Below are 26,334 nucleotides of genomic sequence, written 5' to 3'. Positions count from 1 at the left end.
ACTTAACACAATCACAATCACTAAGGAGGTGATACTCAGTAAGATAATGGGACTAAAGGCAGATAAATCCCCTGGACCCGATGGCTTGCATCCTAGGGTCTTAAAATAAGTAGTGGCAGGGATTGTGGATGCAATGGTTGTAATTTACCAAAATTCCCTGGATTTTGGGGAGGTCCCAGCAGATTGGAAAACTGCAAATGTAACACCCCTATTTAAAAAAGGAGGCAGACAAAAAGCAGGAAACTATAGACCAGTCAGCCCAATATCTGTGGTTGGGAAAATGTTGGAGTCCATTATTAAAGAAGCAGTAGCAGGACATTTGGAAAAGAAAACTTCGGTCAGGCAGAATCAGCATCAATTTATAAAGAGAAGTCATAGAAACATAGAAAATAGGTGCAGAAGTAGGCCATTCGAGCCTGCACCACCATTCAATAAAATCATGGCTGATCATTCACCTCAGTGCCCCTTACCTGCTTTCTCTCCATACCCCTTGATCCCTTTAGCCATAAGGGCCATATCTAACTCTCTCTTGAATATATCCAAAGAACTGGCATCAACAACTCTCTGCGGTAGGGAATTCCACAGGTTAACAACTCTGAGTGAAGAAGTTTCTCCTCATCTCAGTCCTAAACGGCTTACCCCTTTATCCTTAGATTATGTCCCCTGGTTCTGGACTTCTCCAACATCGGGAACATTCTTCTTGCATCTAACCTGTCCAGTTCCGTCAGAATTTTATGTTTCTATGAGATCCCCTCTCATCCTTCTAAACTCCAGTGAATACAGGCCCAGTCGATCCAGTCTCTCCTCATATGTCAGTCCTGCCATCCTAGGAATCAGTCTGGTGAACCTTCGCTGAACTCCCTCAATAGCAAGAACATTCTTCCTCAGATTAGGAAACCAAAACTGAACACAATATTCCAGGTGAGGCCTCACCAAGGCCCTGTACAACTGCAGTAAGACCTCTCTGTTCCTATACTCAAATCCCCTAGCTATGAAGGCCAACATACCATTTGCCTTCTTCACCACCTGCTGTACAGGCATGCCAACTTTCAATGACTGATGTACTATGACACCCAGCTCTCGTTGCATCTCCCCTTGTCCAAATCTGCCATCATTCAGATAATAACCTGTCTTCGTGTTTTTGCCACTAAAGTGGATAACCTCACATTTATCCACATTATACTGCATCTGCCATGCATTTGCCCACTCATCTAACCTGTCCAAGTCACCCTGCAGCCTCTTAGCATCCTCCTCACAGCTCATACCGCCACCCAGCTTAGTGTCATCTGCACACTTGGAGATATTACACTCAATTCCTTCATCTAAATCATTAATGTATATTGTAAATAGCTGGAGTCCCAGCACTGAGCCCTGCGGCATCCCACTAGTCACTGCCTGCCATTCTGAAAGGGACCCGTTTATCCCGACTCTCCACTTCCTGTCTGCCAACCAGTTTTCGATCCACGTCAGTACATTACCCCCAATACCATGTGCTTTAATTTTGCACACCAATCTCTTGTGTGGGACCTTGTCAAAAGCCTTTTGAAAGTTCAAATACACCACATCCACTGGTTCTCCCTTGTCCATTCTATCAGTTACATCCTCAAAAAATTCCAGAAGATTTGTCAAGCATGATTTCCCTTTCATAAATCCATGCTGACTTGGACCGATCCTGTCACTACTTTCCAAATGCACTGCTATTTCATCTTTAATAATTGATTCCAACATTTGCCCCACTACCGATGTCAGGCTAACTGGTCTATAATTACCCGTTTTCTCTCTTCCTCCTTTCTTAAAAAGTGGTGTTACATTAGCTCCCCCCCAGTCCATAGCAACTGATCCAGAGTCGATAGACTGTTGGAAAATGATCACCAGTGCATCTACTATTTCTAGGGCCATTTCCTTAATACTCTGGGATGCAGACTATCAGGCCCTGGGGATTTATCGACCTTCAATCCCATCAATTTCCCTAACACAATTTCCCACCTAATAAGGATTTCCTTCAGTTCCTCCTTCTCACTAGACCCTCGGTCCCCTCGTATTTCCAGAAGGTTATTTATGTCTTCCTTCGTGAAGACAGAACCAAAGTATTTGTTCAACTGATCTGCCATTTCTTTGTTCCCCATTATAAATTCACCTGAATCTGACTGCAAGGGACCAACGTTTATCTTCACTAATGTTTTTCTCTTCACGTTTGACACATTTGCTGGAATTCTTTGAGGATGTAACGAACAGGGTGGATAAAGGGGAACCAGTGGATGTGGTGTATTTGGATTTCCAGAAGGCATTTGACAAGGTGCCACATGTAAGGTTACTGTACAAGATAAAAGTTTACATGGTTGGGGGTAATATTTTAGCATGGAGAGAGGATAGGCTAACTAACAGAAAACAGAGAGTCGGGATAAATGGTTCATTCTCTGGTTGGCAATCAGTAACTAATGGGGTGCCGCAGAGATCAGTGCTGGGACCCCAACTATTTACAATCTATATTAATGACTTAGAAGAAGGGACCGAGTGTAATGTAGCCAAGTTTGCTGACGATACAAAGATGGGAGGAAAAGCAACGTGTGAGGAGGACACAAAAAATCCGCAAAAGGACAGACAGGCGAAGTGAGTGGGCAAAAATTTGGCAGGTGCAGTATAATGTTGGAAAGTGTGAGGTCATTCACTTTGGCAGAAAAAAAATCAAAGAGCAAGTTATTATTTAAATGGAGAAAGATTGCAAAGTGCTGCAGTACAGCATGACCTGGGGGTACTTGTGCATGAAACACAAAAGGATAGTATTCAGATACAGCAAGTGATCAGAAAGGCCAATGGAATTTTAGTTTTTATTGCAAAGGGGATGGAGTATAAAAGCAGGGTATACAGGGTATTGGTGAGGCCACACCTGGAATACTGCGTGCAGTTTTGGTTTCCACATTTACGAAAGGATATACTTACTTTGGAGGCAGTTCAGAGAAAGTTCACTAGGTTTATTCCGGGGATGAGGGGGTTGTCTTATGAGGAAAGGTTGAGTAGGTTGGGCCTCTATTCATTGGAATTCAGAAGGATGAGAGGTGATCTTATCGAAACGTATAAGATTATGAGGGGGCTTGACAAGGTGGATGCAGAGAGGATGTTTCCACTGATAGGGGAGACTTGAACTGGAGGGCATAATCTTAGAATAAGGGGCTGCTTATTTAAAACTGAGTTGAGGAGGAATTTCTTCTTTCAGATGGTTGTAAATCTGTAGAATTCGCTGCCTTAGAGAACTGTGGAACCTGGGACATTGAATAAATTTAAGACAGAAATAGACAATTTCTTAAACGATAAGGGGATACGGGGTTATGGGGAGTGAGCAGGGAAGTGAAGCTGATCAGATCAGCCATGATCTTATTGAATGGCGGAGCAGGCCTGAGGGGCCGTATGGCCTACTCCTGCTCCTATTTCTTATGTTCTTATTGTACTTGATCATCATAGGCGGTCCCTCGAAAAAGGTATGGGAAATGGCAGTTTCTAGAGATTAAGTAGCTCCATCTAGTGGCGTAAATGTGCCGTTGCAGGTGGTGAGGGGAGGTAGTGGGAACAGATTGCAGAATCTATTTCTGAGAGAGAAAAGCACTCAGCTGAATATATCTGAACAGTGCTGCTATAGGTATGGGTACAGGGATCTGCAGCTTCTGGTACAAGTGATGTTGCAGTAGTGATTGTATGTCAAGGTGGTGATGCCCAAATCATCATCATCATCATCATCAATAATAAATAAGGAACATGTGACATGCATAGCAAATTTAAAACATGATAGCCGAGTGTTGTGAAGGCCTTTCTCAGTAGTCCTCTCTCCCATTCTACTGCAAGCAGTATTTAGGCTACATACTGGGAACAGCAGCATGGTGGTTATGTTACTGGACTAGTAAAGAGGCCTGGACGAATGATCCAGAGGCGAGAACTCAAATCCCACCATGGCAGCTGGGAAATTTAAATTCAGTTAATTAAATAAATCTGGAATTTTTAAAAAAGCTAATGGTGACCATGAACCTATCGGATTGTCATAAAAACCCATCTGATTCACTAACGTTCTTTAGGGAAGGAAATCTGCGTTCTTGCCTGGTCTGGCCGATATGTGACTCCAGACCCACAGCAATGTGGTCCTCTGAAATGGCCTAGCAAGCCACTCAGTTGTTAAAAAAAAAATGGACCGTCCATCCGACATTGACCTCGGCACCGGCTATGGACACGACAACGGCACACCCAGCCCAGTCGACCCTGCAAAGTCCTTCTCACTAACATCTGAGGACTTGTGCCATAATTGGGAGAGCTGTCCCGCAGATTAGTCAAGCAACAGCCTGATATAGTCATGTTCACAGAATCATACCTTTCAGCCAGAGTCCAAGACTCCTCCATCACCATCCTGGGTATGTTCTGTCTCACCGGCAGGACAGACCCACCATAGGTGGCGGTACAGTGGTAATACAGTCGGGATTGTACTCCAGACCTCGTGAAGTTTCATGGCTTCAGGTCAAGTATGGACAAGGAAACCTCCTGCTGATTACCACCTACCACCCTCCCTCAGCTGCTAACACCACTTGGAAGAAGCAGAGAGTAAAAAGGGCGCAGAATATACTGTGGGTGGGGGACTTAAATGTCCATCACCAAGCGAGGCTCGGTAGAACCACTACTGACTTAACTGGCCAAGTCCTGAAGGACATATCTGCCAGACTGGGCCTGTGGCAGCTAGTGAGAGAACCAATGCGAGGGAAAAACTTACTTGACCTCATCCTCACCAATCTACCTGTCACAGATGCATTTGTCCATGACAGCATTGGTAGCAGTAACCATTGCACAGTCACTGTGCAGACGAAGTCCCGTCTTCACACTGAGGACACCCTCCATCGTGTTGTGTGGCACTACCACCGTGCTAAATGAGATAGATTCAGAACAGATCTAGCAGCTCAAAACTGGGCATCCATGAGGCACTGTGGGCCATCAGCTGCAGCCAAATTTTATTCCACCACTATCTGTAACCGCATAGCCCAGCATATCCCTCACTTTACCATTACTATCAAGTCAGGGGACCAACCCTGGTTTAATACAGAGTGTAGAAGAGCATGCCTGGAGCAGCACCAGGCTTACCTAAAAATCAGGTACCAACCTGGGGAAGCTGCAACACACAACTTGCATGTTGAACAGCAGAAGCAGCATGCTATAGACAAGGCTAAGCGATCCCACAATCAATGGATCAGATCAAAGCTCTGCAGTCCTCCAACATCCAGTCGCGAATGGTGGTGGACCATTAAACAAATAACAGGAGGAGGAGGCTCCATGAATATCCCCATCCTCAAATGATCACGGAGCCCAGGATATGAGTGCAAAAGACAAGGCTGAAGCATTTGCAACCATCTTCAGCCAGAAGTGCCGAGTGGATGATCCATATCAGCTGCTGAGATAGTGGATGCATTGGTTGTAATCTACCAAAATTCCCTGGATTCTGGAGAGGTCCCAGCGGATTGGAAAGCCGCAAATGTAACGCCCGCATTTAAGAAAGGAGGGAGACTGAAAGCAGGATACTATAGACCAATTAGCCTAACATCTGTCCTTGGTAAAATGCTGGAGTCCATTATTAAGGTAGTAGCAGGACATTTAGGAAATCATAATACAGTCAAGCAGAATCAGCGTGGTTTTATGAAAGAGAAATCATGTTTGACAAATTTGCTGGAGTTCTTTGAGGATGTAACGAGCAGGGTGGATAAGGGAGAACCAGTAGATGTCGTGTATTTGGATTTCCAGAAGGCATTTGATAAGGTGCCACATAAAAGGTTACTGCACAAGATAAAAGCTCACGGGGTTGGAGGTAATATACTAGCATGGATAGAGGATTGGCTAACTAACAGAAAACAGAGAGTCGGGATAAATGGGTCAGAGAGTTTTCAGGTTGGCAAACTGTAACTAGTGGGGTACCAGAGGGACCAATGCTGGAGCCTCATTTATTACAATCTATATTAATGACTTGGATGAAGGGACCGAGTGTAATGTAGCCAAATTTACTGACGATACAAAGATAGGTGGGAAAGCAAGTTGTGTGGAGGACGCAAATAATCTGCAAAGGGATATAGATAGGCTAAGTGAGTGGGCAAAAATTTGGCAGATAGAGTACAATGTGGGAAAATGTGAGGTTATTCACTTTGGTAGGAAAAATAAAGCAGCACACTATTATTTAAATGGGGAGAGATTACAAAATGCTGAGGTACAGAGGGATCTGAGGGTCCTTATACATGAAAGACAAAAAGTTAGCCTGCAGATACAGCAAGTAATTAGGAAGGCAAATGGAATGTTATACTCCATCCCCCTTGCAATAAAGGCTAACAGTAGGGAAGTCCTGCTACAACTGTACAGGGCGTTGGTGGGACCACAGCTGGAATACTGCATACAGTTTTGGTCTCCTTATTTAAGGAGGGATATACTTGCATTGGAGGCAGTTCAGAAGGTTCACTAGGTTGTTTCCTCAGATGAAGGGGTTGTCTTATGAAGAAAGGTTGGGCCTACACTCATTGACATTTAGAAGAATGAGAGGTAATATTATTGAAATGTACAAGATTCTGAGGGGACTTGAGGGAGGAATCTAGAACTAGCGGGCATAGTTTCAGAATAAGGGGTCACCCATTTAAAACGGAAATGAGGAGGAATTTCTTCTCTCAGAGTTGTGATTCTTTAGAATTCTCTACTCCAGAAAGCTGTGGAGGCTGGGTCATTGAATATAATTAAGGTGGAGATAAGACAGATTTTTGAATGATAAGGTAGTCAAAGGATATGGGGAGCGGGCAGAGAAGTAGAATTGAGGCCACGATCAGAACAGCCATGATCGTATTGAATGGCGGAGCAGATTCAAGGGCCCAAATGGTCTACCCTTGCTCCTATTTCTTACGTTTATATCAGCCTCATCTCGAGGTCCCCACCATCATAGAAGCCAGGCTTCAACCAATTAGATTCACTCCACTTGATATCAAGAAACGGCTGAGCGTACTGGATACAGCAAATACGATGGGCCCCGACAACATCCCAGCTGTTACGCTGAAGACTTGTGCTCCAGAACTAGCGCGTCTCTAGCCAAGCTGTTCCAGTACAGCTACAACACTGATATCTATCCGACAATGTGAATAACTGCCCAGATATGTCCCGCCTTAAATCCAATCTGGCCAATTACCACCCCATCAGTCTACTCTCAGTCATCAGCAGTGATGGAAAGTGTTGTCGAGAGTGCTATCAAGCAGCACTTATTCACTAATAACCTGCTTACCGATGTGCAGTTTGGGTTCCGCCAGGACCACCCAGCTCCAGAACTCATTACAGCCTTTATCCAAACATGGACAAAAGAGCTGAATTCCAGAGGTGAGGTGAGAGTGACTGCCCTCGACATCAAGGCAGCATTTGATAGTGTAGAAGTCGTAAAACTGAAGTCAATGGGAATCAGGGGTAAACCCTCCACTGGCTAGAATCATACCTATGGTCGTTGGAGATCAATCATCACAGCCCCAGGACATCGCTGCAGGAGTTCCTCAGGGCAGTGTCCTAGGCGCAACCATCTTCAGCTGCTTCATCAATAAACTTCCTCCATCATGAGGTCAGACGTGGGGATGTTCGCTGATGACTGCAGTGCTCAGTGCCATTTACAGTTCCTCAGATAATAAAGCAGTCCATGTTCGCATGCAGCAAGACCTGGACGACATTCAGGCTTGGGCTGGTAAGTGGCAAGAAATATTTGCGCCACACAATTGGCAGGCAATGAGTGTCTGCAACAAGTGAGAGTCTAATCATCGTCCCTTGTCATTCAATGGTATTACCATCGCCGAATCCCCCACCATCAACATCCTGGGGGTGACCATTGACCAGAAACTTAACTGACCCAGCCATATAAATACTGTGGTAACAAGAGCAGGTCATAGGCTGGGTATTTTGCGGAGTGTCTCACCTCCTAACTCCCCAAAGCCTTCCCACCATCTACAACGCAGAAGTCAGGAGCGTGATGGAATACTCTCCACTTGCCTAGATGAGTGCAGTTCCAAAACACTCAAGGAGCTCGACACCATCCAGGACAAAACAGCCCACTTGATTGGTATTCCAGCCATCACCTTAAACATTGATTCCCTCCACAATCAGCGTACCTTGGCTGCAGTGTACACCATCTACAACGTGCACTGCAGCAACTCGCCAAGGCTTCTTCAGCAGCACCTCCCAAACCCATGACCTCTATCACCTAGAAAGACAAAGTCCATGGGCACACCATCAACTGCAAGTTTCCCTCCAAGTTACACACCTTCCTGACTTGGAAGTATATTGCCATTCCTTCATCGTCGCTGGGTCAAAATCCTGGTTCAAGCACTGACCACACTCGACCAGCTCCGTTGGGCGGGCCACGTTGTTCGCATGCCTGATACAAGGCTCCCAAAGCAAGCGCTCTACTCAGAACTCCTACGCGGCAAGCGAGCCCCAGGTGGGTAAAGGCAGCGTTTCAAGGACACCCTCAAAGCCTCCTTGATTAAGTGCAACATCCCCACCGACATCTGGAAATCCCTGGCCAAAGTGGAGGAAGAGCATCCGGGAGGGTGCTGAGCACCTAGTCTAGTCGCCGAGAGCATGCAGAAAACAAACGCAGGCAGTAGGAGCGTGCGGCAAACCCTTTCCTTTCCTCCAACAACTGTCTGTCCCACTTGTGACAGACTGTAATTCCCGTATTGGACTGTACAGTCACCTGAGAACTCACTTTTGGAGTGGAAGCAAGTCTTCCTCGATTTCGAGCGACTGCCTATGATGACGTGGGAGTACCTTCACCACGTGGACTATATCGGTTCAAGATTGCGGCTCACCTTCTAATGGGCAATAAATGCTGGTCTTACCAGTGACACCAACATCCCATGAACGAAAAAATATATAGGCTCCACACAAGCCCCCTCCCACCCTACTTCATTTAACCCTATCTGCATATTGTTCTATTCTTTTCATCCTCATGTACTTATCCAGCTTCTCTTTAAATGCATTAAAGATTAGCCAACTATTCTCTTGTGAAATGCATCCCATAGATGCTGGATTTCGCTTCTACAGTGGCCATTATCTTGTGCACTTTTTCTACTGCTCACCGTTAAAGTTTGAAGCTATAATCTAAAATGTTGCGTATGTAATAGTAGTGTGCCTTAGGTTTTACATTTGGTCTTGGCAGCACTGTCTCACATTATATGTGGACGACATAGTTATGTTCCAAGGGTTGATCGAGTCCTTGATCAAGAGATCAGAATACCAAATGAACTGGAATAAATGGGCAACGTGGACAAGGCTCACCAAATCAACTATTCCAATGCTCTCCTAGCTGGCCTCCCATTTCCACCCTCCATAAACTTGAGCTCATCTAAAACACTGCTGCCCAGATGCTAACTCGCACAAGTTCCCTTCACCCATCCCCATGACTTACATTGTCTCACCTCAAATTCAAAAATTCTTATCCTTCTGTTCAAATCTCTCCATGGCCTCGCCCCTCCCTATCTCTGTAATATTCTCCAGCCCCACAAACTTCAGAAAACTCTGCATTCCTCAATTTCTGGCCTCTTGTGTAACCCTCACTCTCACTTTTGCCGGCCGTGCCAACATCTGCCTAGATACTAAGCTCTGGAATTTCCTCCCTAAAACTTTCCACCTCACTCTTCCTTTAAGATGCTGCTTAAAATCTACCTCCTCCTTTGGCTTGGTGCAAATTTTTGTGCGATTACAGGCCTGTGAAGCACCTTGGAATAGTTTAAAATGTGAAAAATGCTATATAAATACAAGTTGTTGCTGAAGGAATGATTTGAAGAGTGGACCTACAGCAGTAATCGGATCACAGCAAATTCTAATTTAGATATCCGCTGATGAATTATTAACATAGAAAATAGGTGCAGGAGTAGGCCATTCAGCCCTTTGAGCCTGCACCACCATTCAATATGATCATGGCTGATCATTCACCTCAGTACCCCTTTCCTGCTTTCTCTCCATTCCCCTTGATCCCTTTAGCCATAAGGGCCATATCCAACTCCCTCTTGAATATATCTAACGAACTGGCATCAACAACTCTCTGCGGGAGAGAATGCCACAGGTTAACAACTCTCTGAGTGAAGAAGTTTCTCATCTTGGTCCTAAATGGCTTACCCCTTACCCTTAGACTGTGACCCCTGGTTCTGGACTCCCCCAACATCGGGAACATTCTTCCTGCATCCAACCTATCCAGTCCCGTCAGAATTTTATGTTTCTATGAGATCCCCTCTCATTCTTCTAAACTCCAGTGAATACAGGCCCAGTCGATCCAGTCTCTCCTCATATGCCAGTCCTGCCAGCCTGGGAATCAGTCTGGTGAACCTTTGCTGCACTCCCTCAATAGCAAGAATGTCCTTCCTCAGATTGGGGGACCAAAACTGAACACAATATTCCAGGTGAGGCCTCACCAAGGCCCTGTACAGCTGCAGTAAGACCTCCCTGCTCCTATACTCAAATCCCCAAGCCATGAAGGCCAACATGCCATTTGCCTTCTTCACCGACCCCATACAAAAGAGGTAAAAATATTGTGCTAGATTTTCTGACTGGGCGTTGATCAGGCAATGCATTATTAGCAAATCATCAACCATTAATGCAACCACAGCAACCCAGTTATGCAGGGTTACCTTTATTTACATCATGTGGGCAAATTCCTGAACCAAATTGGTACTGAAGCTTGGTTGGGAGGTGCAGGTGGGACAGGAAATTACATAAGTAGTCCTAAGGGGTTGCTTACAAAGAGGGATTGGTAAAATCAAGAGGATATGGCTCCATAAGAGGCTAAAAAGTTGGTAGTCTTTACAGAGGCTTTTTGGGTAAGAGAAAGATTTAGTAAAGCCAGGTAGGCCAATAAATAGATCAGGAGACCAAATCTGCGACTAATTGAATCATCGGGGCAGCAGTCCAACCCCCGCTTGATCACTGGTGAAATGGAGGTGGTGCAGAATGAGGTGATGGTGCAGCAGGTGACATTATTTGCCATTCGAGGGTAGCTTCCCTAAAGAAGTGCAGTGTGCCTGAAAGGCAATTGCAGAAGTGGACTTGAAGACACTAGTAAGTTTGTACAGATTATCCAGTGTTAATCTAAAAGTTGCTGCTGTAATACTTTTCCTAAGAATATATATTTTTAATTTATTCTTGGGATGCGGGCATTGCTGCCAGCATTTATTAGCTATCCCTAGTTACCTTGAGAAAGTGGTGGAGGGCCTTCAACCTGTTGCAATCCATGTAGTGAAGATGTCCCACTGACGCTTCACTGCAGTACTGAGCGAGTGCTGCACTGTTGCAAGTGCCATCTTTCGTAATAGAAGTAAAACCAGGTAATGTGCATATCGGGCAATCTGCTACTATCCGCTTTGTGCCCCCTCCAAAGTGGAGTTTCACCCTTTCATGGTTCTGACATGGGTCCTTATCCAAAACTCAACCCATCTTATCTCTCCTTAGATTTGGCAGCTGTCATATAAAAACATTTTTTGTTTTTATTTCCTAATTCCAATTTTCTCTCTACAATATTGATGTGTAGCTAAACTATTTGATTGTTGTGGGTTGTTACCTTTTGGACCTTATCAGTTTCCATTGCTTCCAGTTCTTCTGTAAACAGAAAATCACATGAAACATCTGTAACTCGGGGGATAAAAGACAGAAATTGTTGGTCGAAGGATAAGGTCAACATTCTGAACAGCCAAGACTACCAGTCAACTGAGCAAGTATACATCATACATTTATTAATGAACAACCCTCTCAACTCCAAAATTGGGCACAGGGATTAAAAATAAAAATTCATTGCACTACTTAGTAAAGCATTACTAGTAACTTTCATAAAAAATGTACAAATCTTGTTAAAAATTTATCAAGCCTTCAAATGATTTGGTTACAGACAGATTTATAATACAACATTGAAAACTACTTGTCATGTTAAATGATACAATGTATGATTTAATGAAATGCTCAGAAATGATTCCAACAAAATTAATTTGCTTTTTTCTGATTAGCATTTTTAAAAATACATATAAGTGGCAAAATGAGGTAACTGTATATGTACCAAAGAAAAATCCCACTCTTAAATGTCCATTAAGACCTAAAAATAACCCAGATTGTGTGTGCTTTAGATTTTGCTTCCCCTTCGAAGTTTGGGCTGCTGCTGAAACCAAAGCACTCCAGAATTCAACATGACAGTGTTAAGACATTGCACCAAACTTTGCTATATTCAAACAACATTTTTTTTAAAAAAGTGGATTATTATATTATGGCAAACATTTTTAACTTCAGCAGTCTAGTGTTACACTCTTGGTTTCTCAAAATAATGACTAAAATCTGAGATATCGCTAGGTCTTGGCGATTTTTGTTTACAATTAACATAAGTTTCAAACTATCAACCAAAAACTCATGCAAAACACAAAACGTTGAGCTGGACACATCGGTAAACCCAATACTTGTGGGGTTGACCAACACACAACTAATCCAACTGTATGTTGTTGCTTCTCTTGCATCATACAGACTGTGGGATTAAATACATAAATGCGCATTACAGTTCATGGCAGTAATATCTCAGCATGAATCCCCATTCCCACCCAAACCAACCCCAGCCCAGCCGGGCAGAAGCAGCCACGGCTAGTATGAGCTGGTTTGATACACATGCACATGTGCTTATTACACACTGACCACAGAAAGCAAAGTCTGCACACATCTGCCCTAGAGTCTCCATGCAAACAACACAAGAAACATTTCAAAAGTGGTTAAGCATTAAGAGTGCAACAATTAACTTTGCCAATACCAGACCTAACTGTTACTGCATCACCCCTGCTTCCTAGGCCCCAAATTTCATCATTCAACTCAGTTATATGAAAACTATTTTCCCCCAAACAAAATTTTAAAAACTCCAATTCAGCCTCACTTTAATTTTCATTCCAATTTTAGTTCTTAAATTATGATAAAATGGTAATTAACCTTTTTGTGAATAATAACAGCTGTGGTCTTTTTTTTACCAAATTAAGCAGCACTGCTCAACCTAAATATTATCATCCAGATAATAGTGTATGCATCTCAGTCTCAGCATTATTGCTGCAGTACATTATAAGCACAAGAACTGATTTACAGCTGCTTTGAAATGTTTTAGGAGCTAGTAGTATTGCATGGGAAAAAATGTCATACAATGTCTATTGTTCATTCTGCCTTCTATGATGCACGGTCACTAGAAATGTAATTGTAAAGTAACGTGGTGTCACGAGTAAGATACGAGTTGTTTTTATTTGGTGCTACAGAGAACATTCACAGGAATGGATGTACATCATCACTGATAACGGAATGCTCAACTCTAACTTCAATTTTGTTTTAAGATGCATACAAGCTCTTTCAATCAGTATCCCATAGCTATATTTGTAAGAACAAAAGATAGCATTATCCATGCTATAACTTTTCTTTAAATGAATTTATCCAATTCAACAAACTCCTGTAACTTTAAAATTTAGCTTTAATTGTGCATCCATATTACTACTGCAACAGCTTGCAGATTACACTAACAATCTAGTATTTCTAAAAGACCTACAATTCCAATTTCTCTTCCATGATTCATAAATGTTGTGTTCCATAAATTATTTAAATAAGAACAATTTGTCCAGAATATATTAAACATTCTGAAATTCAGGTCACAATGGTTATAGTTTACAAATTCTTCATGCAATATTTAAAACGGCTATGATTTTTTTATGCATCTAGTTTCCACTGAAGAACCTACACACATTGCATTCGGGCTTGATGTGAAAGTCATAATGAAATACACTCATTATGTACATGTAATTGAACAGTGATATTGTGAGCATCTATTTCTGCATTATCCATACAAGCTTCCCATTATGGGTCTTAAAGAAACACTGGATAAACCTTGTGAGGAACATATTTCAACTCAGGATCAGCAGCAAGTGTGTGAAAAATTAACACTGTTTGGTAACATTTGGTGAATGCTGAAAATCAAAAACACAAATCTAACAACTATAATTTGCTGGCTTTTTGCTTTATATCCTTGACATTGCTCTGAAATTCTAATGAATCTAATTTTATAGTATGTTTCTAAAGAAGAAAATTAATATATTGATACTATTACTCCATAATGAAAGTGCAGAGAAGGGAACTCAGGTACATGCAAAAAGTCCACAGATAGAATATGCATTTAGTCACAACTACAACTGAGGCCAGAAATCAACATCGGTTTCAATTAAAAAAAATAAAAGACCATGCTTGTAAAATGAAAATAATTAGGTGGGAAAATGAAAAAAAAAATTTCCTATTCTGTACCCAATGTAAGCGATGAGGAGCCAGGTCTGTGGCAATACCAGGTTCTCAATCCATCCTAACAATCCAAATCCAAAACAAACAAATCACCTGGTGTAGGTTTGATTATTAAATCATTTCAGTACGTCTCAAGTTTATATCCTATAATGACAGTTTCCAAATTAACGGGATTGCAATCATTTTTTCAATCAAATATTAGCTTCCATTTTTAATAGCAAAATGTTAAAAGTCTTCAAGAATAATCAATATAGATTTAAACTTGACCACTGAATAATTACAATCTTGGAAGGAACAAAAAAAAAATGAAATATAATTTTTTCTTCTTTGCAAATCTGCATTAGTCCTATGTTTTCCAAAAATGTTTTTATTCAGCAATCGGTTCCCCACTAATGTACTACAAAAAGAGTAATTTTGCAATATTGTTTTACAAAATTTGATGAAAATTGAATCAAATACTTGGTATCTGGAGCTCTTCAGACAATTGATTATTGTACTTGTTACCATATTATAGGCCTCTGTTCTAATAACTGCTCAGTGCTTTCCTGCAAATTTTAAAACAGAAGCCAATGTGCTTAGTTCTGTGACTTGGCTGGTCGTATGTGTGAATAACTTTATTGGGGTTAGTTTGCAGATATATGAGGAGAAATATATGTCATTACTGAATCCAATGAAAATTGTTATTATTATGCAGCATTATGTCTCGAGAAAAAACAAAAAAAATAAAGATTTATAGAAAATATGCATTTAATCAGAAATATTTCCATTGAAAAGTGGAGTTGAAGGCTGGTGTAAAACTGGCAGCTGAATGCCTGCTTGTGCTGTTCTGTGTTCAAATTAGATTGTTTAAAGAAAGCAAAAACGAGTTGAATGTAGTGTTAGGACAGTTCGTGACGTGGAGTTTTTCATTAAGAGGATAAAGCAGAGAATTCTGTTTTTCAAGGTAGCAAAATAATTCAACAAACCAGGTGACGTCTTAAGGTGCTTATAGGACTTTGTTGCACACCCGAGGGCCAACATTATTAGACTGGTCAGTAATATTTAGTAACATAATATTTTTATAGTACACCCAGCTTTCAAACCTCTGCCTTTCTGCTTATATATGATTTCCATTCACTGTACATCACAGGACAGCTAAGCAAAGTATTTCAGCCACTTACTGCTTTGGTTCTCTGGGTAACACCATTTTACAGATCGGCACAATCTCCCAACCCTATTTATTTAGATGTGGCTGTTATAAATATATGTTTTTCTAATCTACCATTATAAAATACTGAGGGGCAACTGGCTGATATAATTTTCATAATTGCTGCACCCTTAGCATACAGTGTGCAACCGCAAACAAAAAGAAACCAGTGTACAGTACTAGTACTGTATAAATAACACCGCTATACATTTCAGCATAATTAAGACTACAAACATACAACTCACATCATGCCAGTACTTAAGTTCATCTGAAAAAGTACAGGTGGCTAAAACACTTGCACGCCTACAATCACTCTCACTCACAGTACCTGAAGGGTCTATAAGGTAGATTGCTAAAACGGTTGAACTACCTTTATTTTATTTTTATATATACACACACACACACGTGTACAGGTAGATTTTTTATGTATATATATATATATATAAAAATAAAAAAGCACACATGCTAAAAGATCACATCCACTGTAATCCTGCAGCAACACCCGGAATGATCACACAAACACCAGGGAATGTTAGTGCACACACAAATTAAGCTGAAAAAAAAATCTTTGGAGTTCCAATCACACTGTTAGTATAACAATCCCATAATTGTTTCAATGTGAAGACTATATAAGCTTTATAAGTCATTAAATCACACAGTGCAAAGGGAGGTCAAATGACTGCATCACATCATGACCCTTAATGTAAAAGGGAAGGCTGGAAGCCACGATAGGCAAGTTCAATGGATAGTTCATTCGTATGCAACAAGGAACATCCAAATTTGTGCTGTTAGACTGGTCTCATTCTGAATCACGGTGAACTTCTGAAGCATCAGCTCGACAAATTGGACATGTACGATTTGCCTGGGGGAAAAAAAGGAAAATCATGTTTCATATATCTGCTACAAGAATTTGGCAAACGGTCATCGACCTGAAATGTTAACTCTGTTTCTCTCTCCAGAGATGCTGCCTGACCTGCTGAGTATTTCCAGCATTTTCTGTTTTTAATTTCAGATTTCCAGCATCTGCTGTATTTTGATTTCATTATATTTTAAATTAAAGAACAATACCACTAACCAATTCTGTGATTTCTGGTCCCAAACACTAACTAACATCTTGTTTGGTTCATCTTAACCACATTACTACTTTATACAAAACATACACGGGTATAAATGCCACATATCTCGCACTGTAATGTAGAACGGCCTCTGTATCTTTAGCATACCATGTGAAAAACAAGTTATGCCACTGAGTACTCGTTGTAGCATTTTTTTTTACAAACATGAAAGAGACAGAAATCAAACACTTCCGACTCTGTACCGAAACATTGCAGGGAACATTAAGACGGACTGCAAAAGTTTCTATAGATATGTAAAGAGAAAAAGGTTAGTAAAGACAAACGTAGGTCCCCTGCAGTCAGAATCAGGGGAAGTCATAATGGGGAACAAAGAACTGGCAGACCAATTGAACAAGTACTTTGGTTCGGTATTCACTAAGGAGGACACAAACAACCTTCCGGATATAAAAGGGGTCAGGGGGTCTAGTAAGGAGGAGGAACTGAGGGAAATCCTTAATAGTCGGGAAATTGTGTTGGGGAAATTAATGGGATTGAAGGCCGATAAATCCCCAGGGTCTGATGGACTGCATCCCAGAGTACTTAAGGAGGTGGCCTTGGAAATAGCGGATGCATTGAGTCATTTTCCAACATTCCATAGTCTCTGGATCAGTTCCTATCGAGTGGAGGGTAGCCAATGTAACTCCACTTTTTAAAAAAGGAGGAAGAGAGAAAACAAGGAATTATAGACTGGTCAGCCTGACCTCAGTAGTGGGTAAAATGATGGAATCAATTATTAAGGATGTCATAGCAGCGCATTTGGAAAGAGGTGACATGATAGGTCCAAGTCAGCATGGATTTGTGAAAGGGAAATCATGCTTGACAAATCTTCTGGAATTTTTTGAGGATGTTTCCAGTAGAGTGGACAAGGAAGAACCAGTTGATGTGGTATATTTGGACTTTCAGAAGGCTTTCGACAAGGTCCCACACAAGAGATTAATGTGCAAAGTTAAAGCACACGGGATTGGGGGTAGTGTGCTGACGTGGATTGAGAACTGGTTGTCAGACAGGAAGCAAAGAGTAGGAGTAAATGGGGACTTTTCAGAATGGCAGGCAGTGACTAGTGGGGTACCGCAAGGTTCTGTGCTGGGGCCCCAGCTGTTTACATTGTACATTAATAATTTAGACGAGGGGATTAAATGTAGTATCTCCAAATTTGCAGATGACACTAAGTTGGGTGGCAGTGTGAGCTGCGAGGAGGATGCTATGAGGCTGCAGAGTGACTTGGATAGGTTAGGTGAGTGAGCAAATGCATGGCAGATGAAGTATAATGTGGATAAATGTGAGGTTATCCACTTTGGTGGTAAAAACAGAGAGACAGACATCTGAATGGTGACAGATTAGGAAAAGGGGAGGTGCAACGAGACCTGGGTGTCATGGTACATCAGTCATTGAAGGTTGGCATGCAGGTACAGCAGGTGGTTAAGAAAGCAAAAGGCATGTTGGCCTTCATAGCAAGGGGATTTGAGTACAGGGGCAGGGAGGTATTGCTACGGTTGTACAGGGCCTTGGTGAGGCCACACCTGGAGTATTGTATACAGTTTTGGTCTCCTAACTTGAGGAAGGACATTCTTGCTATTGAGGGAGTGCAGCGAAGGTTCACCAGACTGATTCCCGGGATGGCGGGACTGACATATCAAGAAAGACTGGATTAACTGGGCTTGTATTCACTGGAGTTCAGAAGAATGAGAGGGGATCTCATAGAAACGTTTAAAATTCTGACGGGTTTAGACAGGTTAGATGCAGGAAGAATGTTCCCAATGTTGGGGAAGTCCAGAACCAGGGGTCACAGTCTAAGGATAAGGGGTAAGCCATTTAGGACTGAGATGAGGAGAAACTTCTTCACCCAGAGAGTGGTGAACCTGTGGAATTCTCTACCACAGAAAGTTGTTGAGGCCAATTCACTAAATATATTCAAAAAGGAGTTAGATGAAGTCCTTACTACTAGGGGGATCAAGGGGTATGGCGAGAAAGCAGGAATGGGGTACTAAGGTTGCATGTTCAGCCATGAACTCATTGAATGGCGGTGCAGGCTCGAAGGGCCTAATCTTGCACCTATTTTCTATGTTTCTATGTTTCTATTTGCAATATTCTGTTCGCTGGTATGTTGCTGCATTTATCCCAGTTTACTCTTTTATTTTAATTATTCTGGAACAGATTGTGGAGCATTCAAGTTATTCAATTAGTTTTTTAAAACAAAAGAATTGAAGTTAATTATGATGTTCTTGGGCTGTCAAATTCTTATAGCACAGTTACATAGAACATAATTGTATACCTTGTGTGTCTAAAAACTCACAAGGAAGCTTAGAAAAATCAACAGCAATCTAATTTCACCAAAACTATTTATCTATGTACTAAGAGAGGACAATAAATGGGGAGGTAAGTGGAAAACCTTTTGTTATCCAGTGTCTTTGTCAGATGTATTTTTATTACACATTAGGTATCACAGGAACAAGTACAAGAAGGGCAGATATCTTAAGAGTTGATGATGCATAGAAAGAATTGCAAAAATTGCACCGAGGCACCAATGTCAAGTCATAAATCTCCTGTAGTCTAATAATGACTCGATTAACCCCTGACTTTGTAAGAGATTGTTATCTCTCTCTTGGAACTTCTGCACACAAGGCTTTTTATAGGGTAGGTGCACAGTGCATTTAGCTTCGCTATGCGCCGTGAAGCAGAACTAGTTGTCAAGATCTTCAGGCAGAGATACTGTCTAAATCAAAAGCAAAATACTCCAGATGCTGAAAATCGAAAATAAAAACAGAAAATGCTAAAACACTCAGCAGGTCAAGCAGCAACTGTGGAGAGAGAAAGTCAGTTAACGTTTCAGGTAGATGATCTTTTGACATAACTGGAAAAAATTAGAAATATAACAGGTTTTAAGCAAGTGCAGAGGCAGGGAACGGGGGAGGGGAGGAAAGAACAAAAAGGTCTGAGATCGAGTAGAAGGCAGGAGAGATTAAGGGCCCAAGTTTTGGGCCACGTCTAGAATGGCGCAGCCCCGACCTGGACGCCCGTTTTTCGCGCCACAAAGTGCGACTAAAAAAAATTTCCAGATTCTCCGGCTCCCTGCTGGTCCTCTTGAGCCTGGCGCGGCGCAGCATGAGCTGTAGGGGGCAGAGCTAGGTACCTGCGCTGAGAACAGTGCTGGGACCTCTGCACATGCGTGCTACAGTGGGCGCGCATGTGCAGTAGCTCCAGGCGCCCAAAACTGTGTGGGAGGAGCCCGCAGCCCCTAGCCCTGGCCGAATGGCCTCACTGGGGCTGCGTGAATAAGGCTCCTCCCACGGCCAGCTCCTGCTTCCTCCCGACCCGACTCCCGCTCCCCCCCCCCGGACCGGACCCGACCCCCCTCCATCCACCCCCGCCGGACCTGACCCAACCCGCGCTCCCGACCCAACGCCACTTACCTGTAAATCTAGTGCTGGGGACGGGCCTTGTCCGACGTCTTGGGCCCGGCCCGTTCAGCCTCTCCCCCACCACCCCCCTTCTCCTTCCCCTCCCCCACTTCTCCTTTCCCCCCCATTCTCCTTTCACCCCCCTTCTCCTTCCCCTCCTCTCCCCCCCATCCTCCTCCTCCTCTCCCCCTTCCCTCCCTCCCTCCCCTCTCTCCCTCTACCCCCTCCCCTCGGTCAGAAACACAGACAGTGACAGACAGAGAGTGAGAGACACACAGACAGACAGAGAGATAGAGACACTGACAGAGACACACTGGGGGGGGGGGGGGGGGGGGGGGGCATCCCAGCACGCTGTTGGAAGGCTCCCAGTGCTGCAGTCGGTAAGTAGAAAATGTTTTATTCATTGATTTAAAAAATATATATTTCTTTTTAATTTTTTTTGATTGATTTATTGATGTTTTTATCATTTATTATTGATGATGGCTCTTTATTTGTAAAACTGAAGTGTTTAATGTTTGTAAACGTCCCTTTAAACCACCCCCCTCCCCCCATTCCCTACGCCTGATTTTCTAAAGTGTAGACAAGGTTTTTTCGAGTGTACAAAAATCTTCACTTACTCCATTCTAAGTTAGTTTGAAGTAAGTTTTCACTGCCGAAACTTTGAAAACAGGCAGAAGTGGCCAGACACGCCCCCTTTTGAAAAAAAAATTCTGTTCCAAAGTGAAACTGTTCTAACTGACTAGAACTGGAGCAAACTAAATGCCGAGAATTTGAATTTCTAAGATACTCCATTCTACACCAGTTGCTCCAAAAAATCAGGAGCAACTGAGGCCGAAACTTGGGCCCTCCATGAGGTGCGCCGACTTTCTAGACTAAAAAGGGCGGCGAAAAGTTAACTTCCAATTTTCCCCGCTCCTCAGGAAAACAGCGGCGGGACCTCTGTACATGCGTGCTAGAGTGTGCGCGCATGTGCAATAGCTCCTTGCAGCCCGAAGCTCTGCAGGCTGTGAGGGAGGGGCCCGAAGCATGCCAACCCTAGCCCTGGCCGAATGGGCTCCCTCATCGGCGGCCCGCTGCGTTCCCTAAGGTAGGACTTCTATTTTTTATTTGTTATTTATTGATTGATTGATTTGCTTATTACTTTGGTCTTGGTGCTTTAGGTGCAGGGTTCCTTCTATTTTTTTGTGTGAATTCATTGCTTATTACTTTTTGTGCTTTGTAAGTCTTTGTGCTAGGTGCAGGTCCTCTCAGCTTCCTTGTACTTTTTATTTATTATTGAATGCTTATTTTTGTGCTTTGTTTAGTGCTTGGTGCTTTAAATGTATTTATGCTTCTTTAATGTTGTTGTGAAGATGTTGAGTGCTTTGCAAGGTCCTCTCACTTCCCTTCCCCCACCTCCACATCTCTGGCTACCTGCGCTGATTTCTTAGCTCACCGCAAGGTTTTTCTGTGCGGACACAAGTGGCCTCATATGCTGGCCTAAGTTCGTTTGGAGTAACCTTTAGCTGTCTAAACTTGCTTAAATGGCCAAAATAGGCGCAAGTGGCTGGTAACGTCCCCTTTTGGAAAAAAAAACTAAACTTAAAAAAATACCTAACTAACTCACTTACAGTGGAGCAAATTAAATGGGCAGAATTGCGATTTTTAAGATACTATAAAAAAATCTAGTTGCTCCAAAAAAAACGGAGCAACTCCTGGGGAAACTTGGGCCCAATGAGTTGGATAAAGAGACCAAGTGTAATGTAGCCAAGTTTGCTGATGATACAAAGATGGGTGGGAAAGCAAATTGTGAGGAGAACACAAAACATCTGCAAAGGGATACAGACAGGCTAAGTGAGTGGGCAAATATTTGTCAGATGGAATATAATGTGGAAAATGTGAGGTTATCCACTTTGGTAGAGAAAAATAGAAAAGCAAATTATAATTTAAATGGAGAAAAATTGCAAAGTGCTGCAGTACAGAAGGACCTGGGGATCCTTGTGCATGAAACACAAAAAGTTAATATGCAGGTACAGCAAGTAATCAGGAAGGCAAATGGAATGTTGGCCTTTATTGCAAAGGGGAAGAGAGTATAAAAGCAGAGAAGTCATGTACAGGGTATTGATGAGGCCACACCTATAGTACTGCGTACAGTTTTGGTCTCCGTATTTAAGGAAGTATATACTTGCATTGAAAGCTGTTCAGAGAAGGTTCACTAGGTTGATTCTGGAGATGACTGGGCTGTCATATTAGGAGAGACTGGATCAACTGGGCCTTTATTCACTGGAGTTTAGGAGGATGAGAGGGGATCTCATAGAAACGTATAAGATTCTGACGGGACTGGACAGATTAGATGCGGAAAGAATGTTCCCGATTTTGGGAATGTCCCGAACCAGAGGACATAGTCTTAGGATAAGGGGTAGGCCATTTAGGACTGAGATGAGGAGAAACTTCTTCACTCAGAGAGTTGTTAACCTGTGGAATTCCCTGCCGCAGAGAGTTGTTGATGCCAGTTCATTGGATATATTCAAGCGGGAGTTCGAAATGGCCCTTACGGCTAAGAGGATCAAGGGGTATGGAGAGAAAGCAGGAAAGGGGTACTGAGGGAATGATCAGCCATGATCTTATTGAATGGCGGTGCAGGCTCGAAGGGCCGAATGGCCTACTCCTGCACCTATTTTCTATGTTTCTATGTTTTTCTATGAGGGGGTTGACTTATGAAGATAGGTTGAGCCTATACTCATTGGAGGTAATCTAATTGGAACATACAAGATAATGAGGGGGCTCGACAAGGTGGATGCAGAGAGGATATTTCCACTCATAGGGGAAACTAAAACTAGGGGGGGGGCAGTGTCTCAGAATAAGGGGTTGCCCATTTAAAACCGAGATGAGGAGGAATTTCTTCTCTCAGAGGGTTGTAAATTTGTAGAATTCTCTGCCCCAGAGAGCTGTGGAGGCTGGGTCATTGAATATATTTAAGACGGAGATAGACAGATTTTTGAGCGATAAGAGAATAAAGGGTTATGGGGATCGAGCAGGGAAGTGGAGCTGAGTTCATGATCAGATCAACCATGATCTTATTAATTGGTGGAGCAGGCTCAAGGGGCCAAATAGCCTACTCTTGCTCCTATTTCTTATGTTCTTGTAAGATGGTAATGGGACAAGATGGGTATAGAAGAGGTGTGAATGAGAATAACAGAATCATCAGCAGCTGCCGTCCAAAAAAATGGGAGCCAAGGTTATGACCTGAAATTGATAAACTCAATGTTGAGTCTGGGAGGCTATAAAGTGCCTAATTGAAAGATGAGGTGTTGTTCCTCGAGCTTAGGTTGCGTTTCATTGGAACAGTGTGGTAGGCCAAGGACAGAGAGGTCAGAGTGAGAGTGAAGCGGAGAATTCCTCTGCACTTGCTTAAAACCTGTTATATCTCTAACTTTTTCCAGTTCTGACAACAACTTTTATTTATATAGCACCTTTAACATAGTAAAATGTCCCAACGCGTTGCACAGCAGTTTTATAAGACAAAACAGGTAAATTTGACACCGAGCCACATAGGAAGAATTTACGGCAGATGACCAATAGCTTGGTTAAAGAGGTAGGTTTTAAGGATAATCTTAAAGGAGGAAAGAGAGGGAGAGAGGGAGAGAGGCAGAGAGGCTTAGGGAGGGAGTTGCAGAGCTCAGGGCTCAAGCAGCTGAAGGCACGGCCACTGATGGTTGAGCAGTTATAATTAGGGATGCTCAACAAGGCAAAATTTGAGGAGTGCAGACAACTCGTGAGGTTGTGAGGCTGAAAGAGATTACAGAGATAGGGAGGGGCGAGGCCATGGAGTGATTTGTAAATATGGATGAGAATTTTAAAATCGAGGCATTGCTTAACCAGGAGCCAATGTAGGTCAGCGATACAGGGGTGATGGGTGATCGGGACTTGGTGCTAGTTAGGACATGGGCTGCCGAGTTTTGAATGACCTCAAGTTTACATAGTGTAGAAGGTGGGAGGCCAGCCAGGAGTGCTTTGGAGTAATCAAGTCTAGTGGTAACAAAGGCATGGATGTGGGTTTCAGCAGCAGAAGAGCTGAGGCAGGGGCGGAGCCAGGCAATATTACGGCGGTGGAAATAGGCGGTTTTAGTTATGCCGCGGATATGTGGCCGGAAGCTCATTTCAGGGTCAAATATGACGCCTAGGTTGCGAACAGTCTGTTTTAGCCCCAAGATAGATACTAGAGAGCGAGAGATGGAGTCAGTCGCTAGGGAACGCAGTTTGTGGCGGGGATCAAAGACAATGGCTTCGGTCTTTCCAATATTTAATTGGAGAAAATTTCTGCTCACCAAATACTGGATGTCAGACAAGCAGTCTGACAATTTAGAGACCATGGAGGGTTGAGAGAAGAGGTGGAGAGGTAGAACTGAGTGTCGACAGCGTACATGTGGAAACTGACTCCGTGTTTTCGGATGATGTCGCGAAGGGGCAGCGCATAGATGAGAAATAGGAGGGGGCCAAGGATAGATCCTTGGGGGACACCAAAGGTAACTATGCGGAGGATGGGAAAAGAAGCCATTGCAGGAGATTTTCTGACTATGATTAGATAAGAATGGAACCAGGCGAGTGCAGTTCCACCCAGCTGGACGATGGTGGAGAGGTGCTGGAGGAGGCAATGTAGGTCAGCGAGGAGGATGGAGTGGTCAACGGTGTCAAAGGCTGCAGACAGGCCGAGGAGGACAAGGTGGGATAGTTTACCTTTGTCACAGTCACAAAGGATGTCATTTGTGACTTTTATGAGAGCCATTTCGGTACTGCGGCAGGGGCGGAAACCAGATTGAAGAGATTCAAACATGGACTTTCAGGAAAGATGGTCACGGATTTGGGAGGCGACAACACATTCAAGGACTTTGGAGAGGAAAGGGAGGTTGGAGATGGGGCGGTAGCTGGCAAGCACATTGGGGGTCAAGGGTTGTTTTTTTGAGAGGGGTGATGACCGAGGATTTGAAGGAGAGACGGACAGTACCCAAGGAGAGAGAACCGTTAACGACAAAACGTTATTGTCCTGAAATGTTAACTCTTTCTCTCTCCACAGATGCTGCCTAACCCGCTAGTATTTACTGTCTAAGCCAGTTTGACGGTATAGATAAATAGCATGTGAAGCTTCAGTGCTATATTTTGTGGCTTTTAATTTGACACTATGTTGAAGCGTAGGAATATTAGATATTATGCAATTGAGGCACACTCCTGAACGCAAGATGCTTATGGGAGTGACCAGCATCACTGTATCGGTGGCCCTGGGAGCAGCGTGGAGGCAGGCCACTACAGGTACAGCACGAGCTGGTGCAGGAGGGCAACGGCAGCGAAGAGTGACGTCAGCAAGGTTCAGGTCGGTGATTGGAGCGTGGGCAGATGTAGCAGGAGCGGTGAAGGAGCTGAGAGAGACTGTGGAGGGATGTGATTGGGGCCCAGGGGAGGCGTGAGTTCAGGACCAGGGGCAGCACGGGCCAGCCCACACTGCAATATGTGCGCACTAGGTCCGTGCAGCAGAGTAGGCCTTCAGTTGTCTTGTGTAATCCTTGCCACTGGACCAAGACCTAGCTCTGTCAAGCCCATGTCGTGGCTGATGTGCAACGGCCACCACACGTTAAAAAAATCCATGCACAGGCATCTTCCACCCTTGAGGATGTAGTTCGGGTTCTTCATTCGAAACACCTGTGAACTCATCCTTTTTTTTTGGCGTGAAAGCAAGTCATCCTCATTTCGAGGGACTGCCTATGATGATGATGTTGTACCCAAGAGAATATGCAGACCCATAACTTGTAACAAAGACCCGTTGTCCCATTTGACCTCATTCTAAAATATGAAAAACAATAAAGTTTGGGTAGATGCCATTCACAGACTGGATGAACTACTGTTGGCTTTACAAAACTGACAATACATATAGAATAAAACATTTCAGAACTAAAAATTACTCATTTAAACCAGCTATAATTTTGAAACTGCTCTGAAGTCCAATATTCTAACCATCTACTTAACTCCAGCTGTTTTTAAAAAAAAATACTGAAAATTCCTGTTGATCAGCATTTAGTTTGTTTTTCATTTATTAATTGAGACTCCTGAGGATGTGAAAGGCACTTTTCAAATGCATTGTTTTTCTTAATAGTAATCAGGAGTAGTGGTGCAATTTTTTCCCCAATTCTAAATATCTTTCTGCCACAAACACCATGTCAAAATGTCACAATAAAAACTCATGATAAATTAAAAATGCATTTAAAGTGGGTTTGACTGCACAATTTTAAATACTTAATATAATGTAAGTATAAAATAACAATAAAAGATAATGGACAATAACAAGTGA

At 42.9% G+C, this 26,334-nt stretch overlaps 1 protein-coding gene across 4 annotated transcripts in view; it reads right to left on the bottom strand.

Moving 5' to 3' along the window:
- Positions 1–11,734: 11,734 nt before the first annotated feature.
- LOC139264340 (E3 ubiquitin-protein ligase RNF38) overlaps positions 11,735–26,334 on the bottom strand; it is a 302,131-nt gene continuing 287,531 nt past the window's right edge. For all 4 annotated transcript variants that reach the window (XM_070880630.1, XM_070880646.1, XM_070880665.1 and 1 more), the window contains one exon: positions 11,735–16,364. In XM_070880630.1, coding sequence (XP_070736731.1) covers positions 16,302–16,364 — 63 coding nt within the window. In that variant the 3' untranslated portion in view covers positions 11,735–16,301. The remainder of the gene's footprint in view (positions 16,365–26,334) is intronic.

Source organism: Pristiophorus japonicus, chromosome 1 (assembly GCF_044704955.1).
Source record: "Pristiophorus japonicus isolate sPriJap1 chromosome 1, sPriJap1.hap1, whole genome shotgun sequence".
In the NCBI taxonomy this organism is placed as follows: Eukaryota; Metazoa; Chordata; class Chondrichthyes; family Pristiophoridae; genus Pristiophorus; species Pristiophorus japonicus.
Note: the sequence above shows the minus strand (reverse complement) of the source record. Positions and strands in the feature narration are given on the sequence as shown.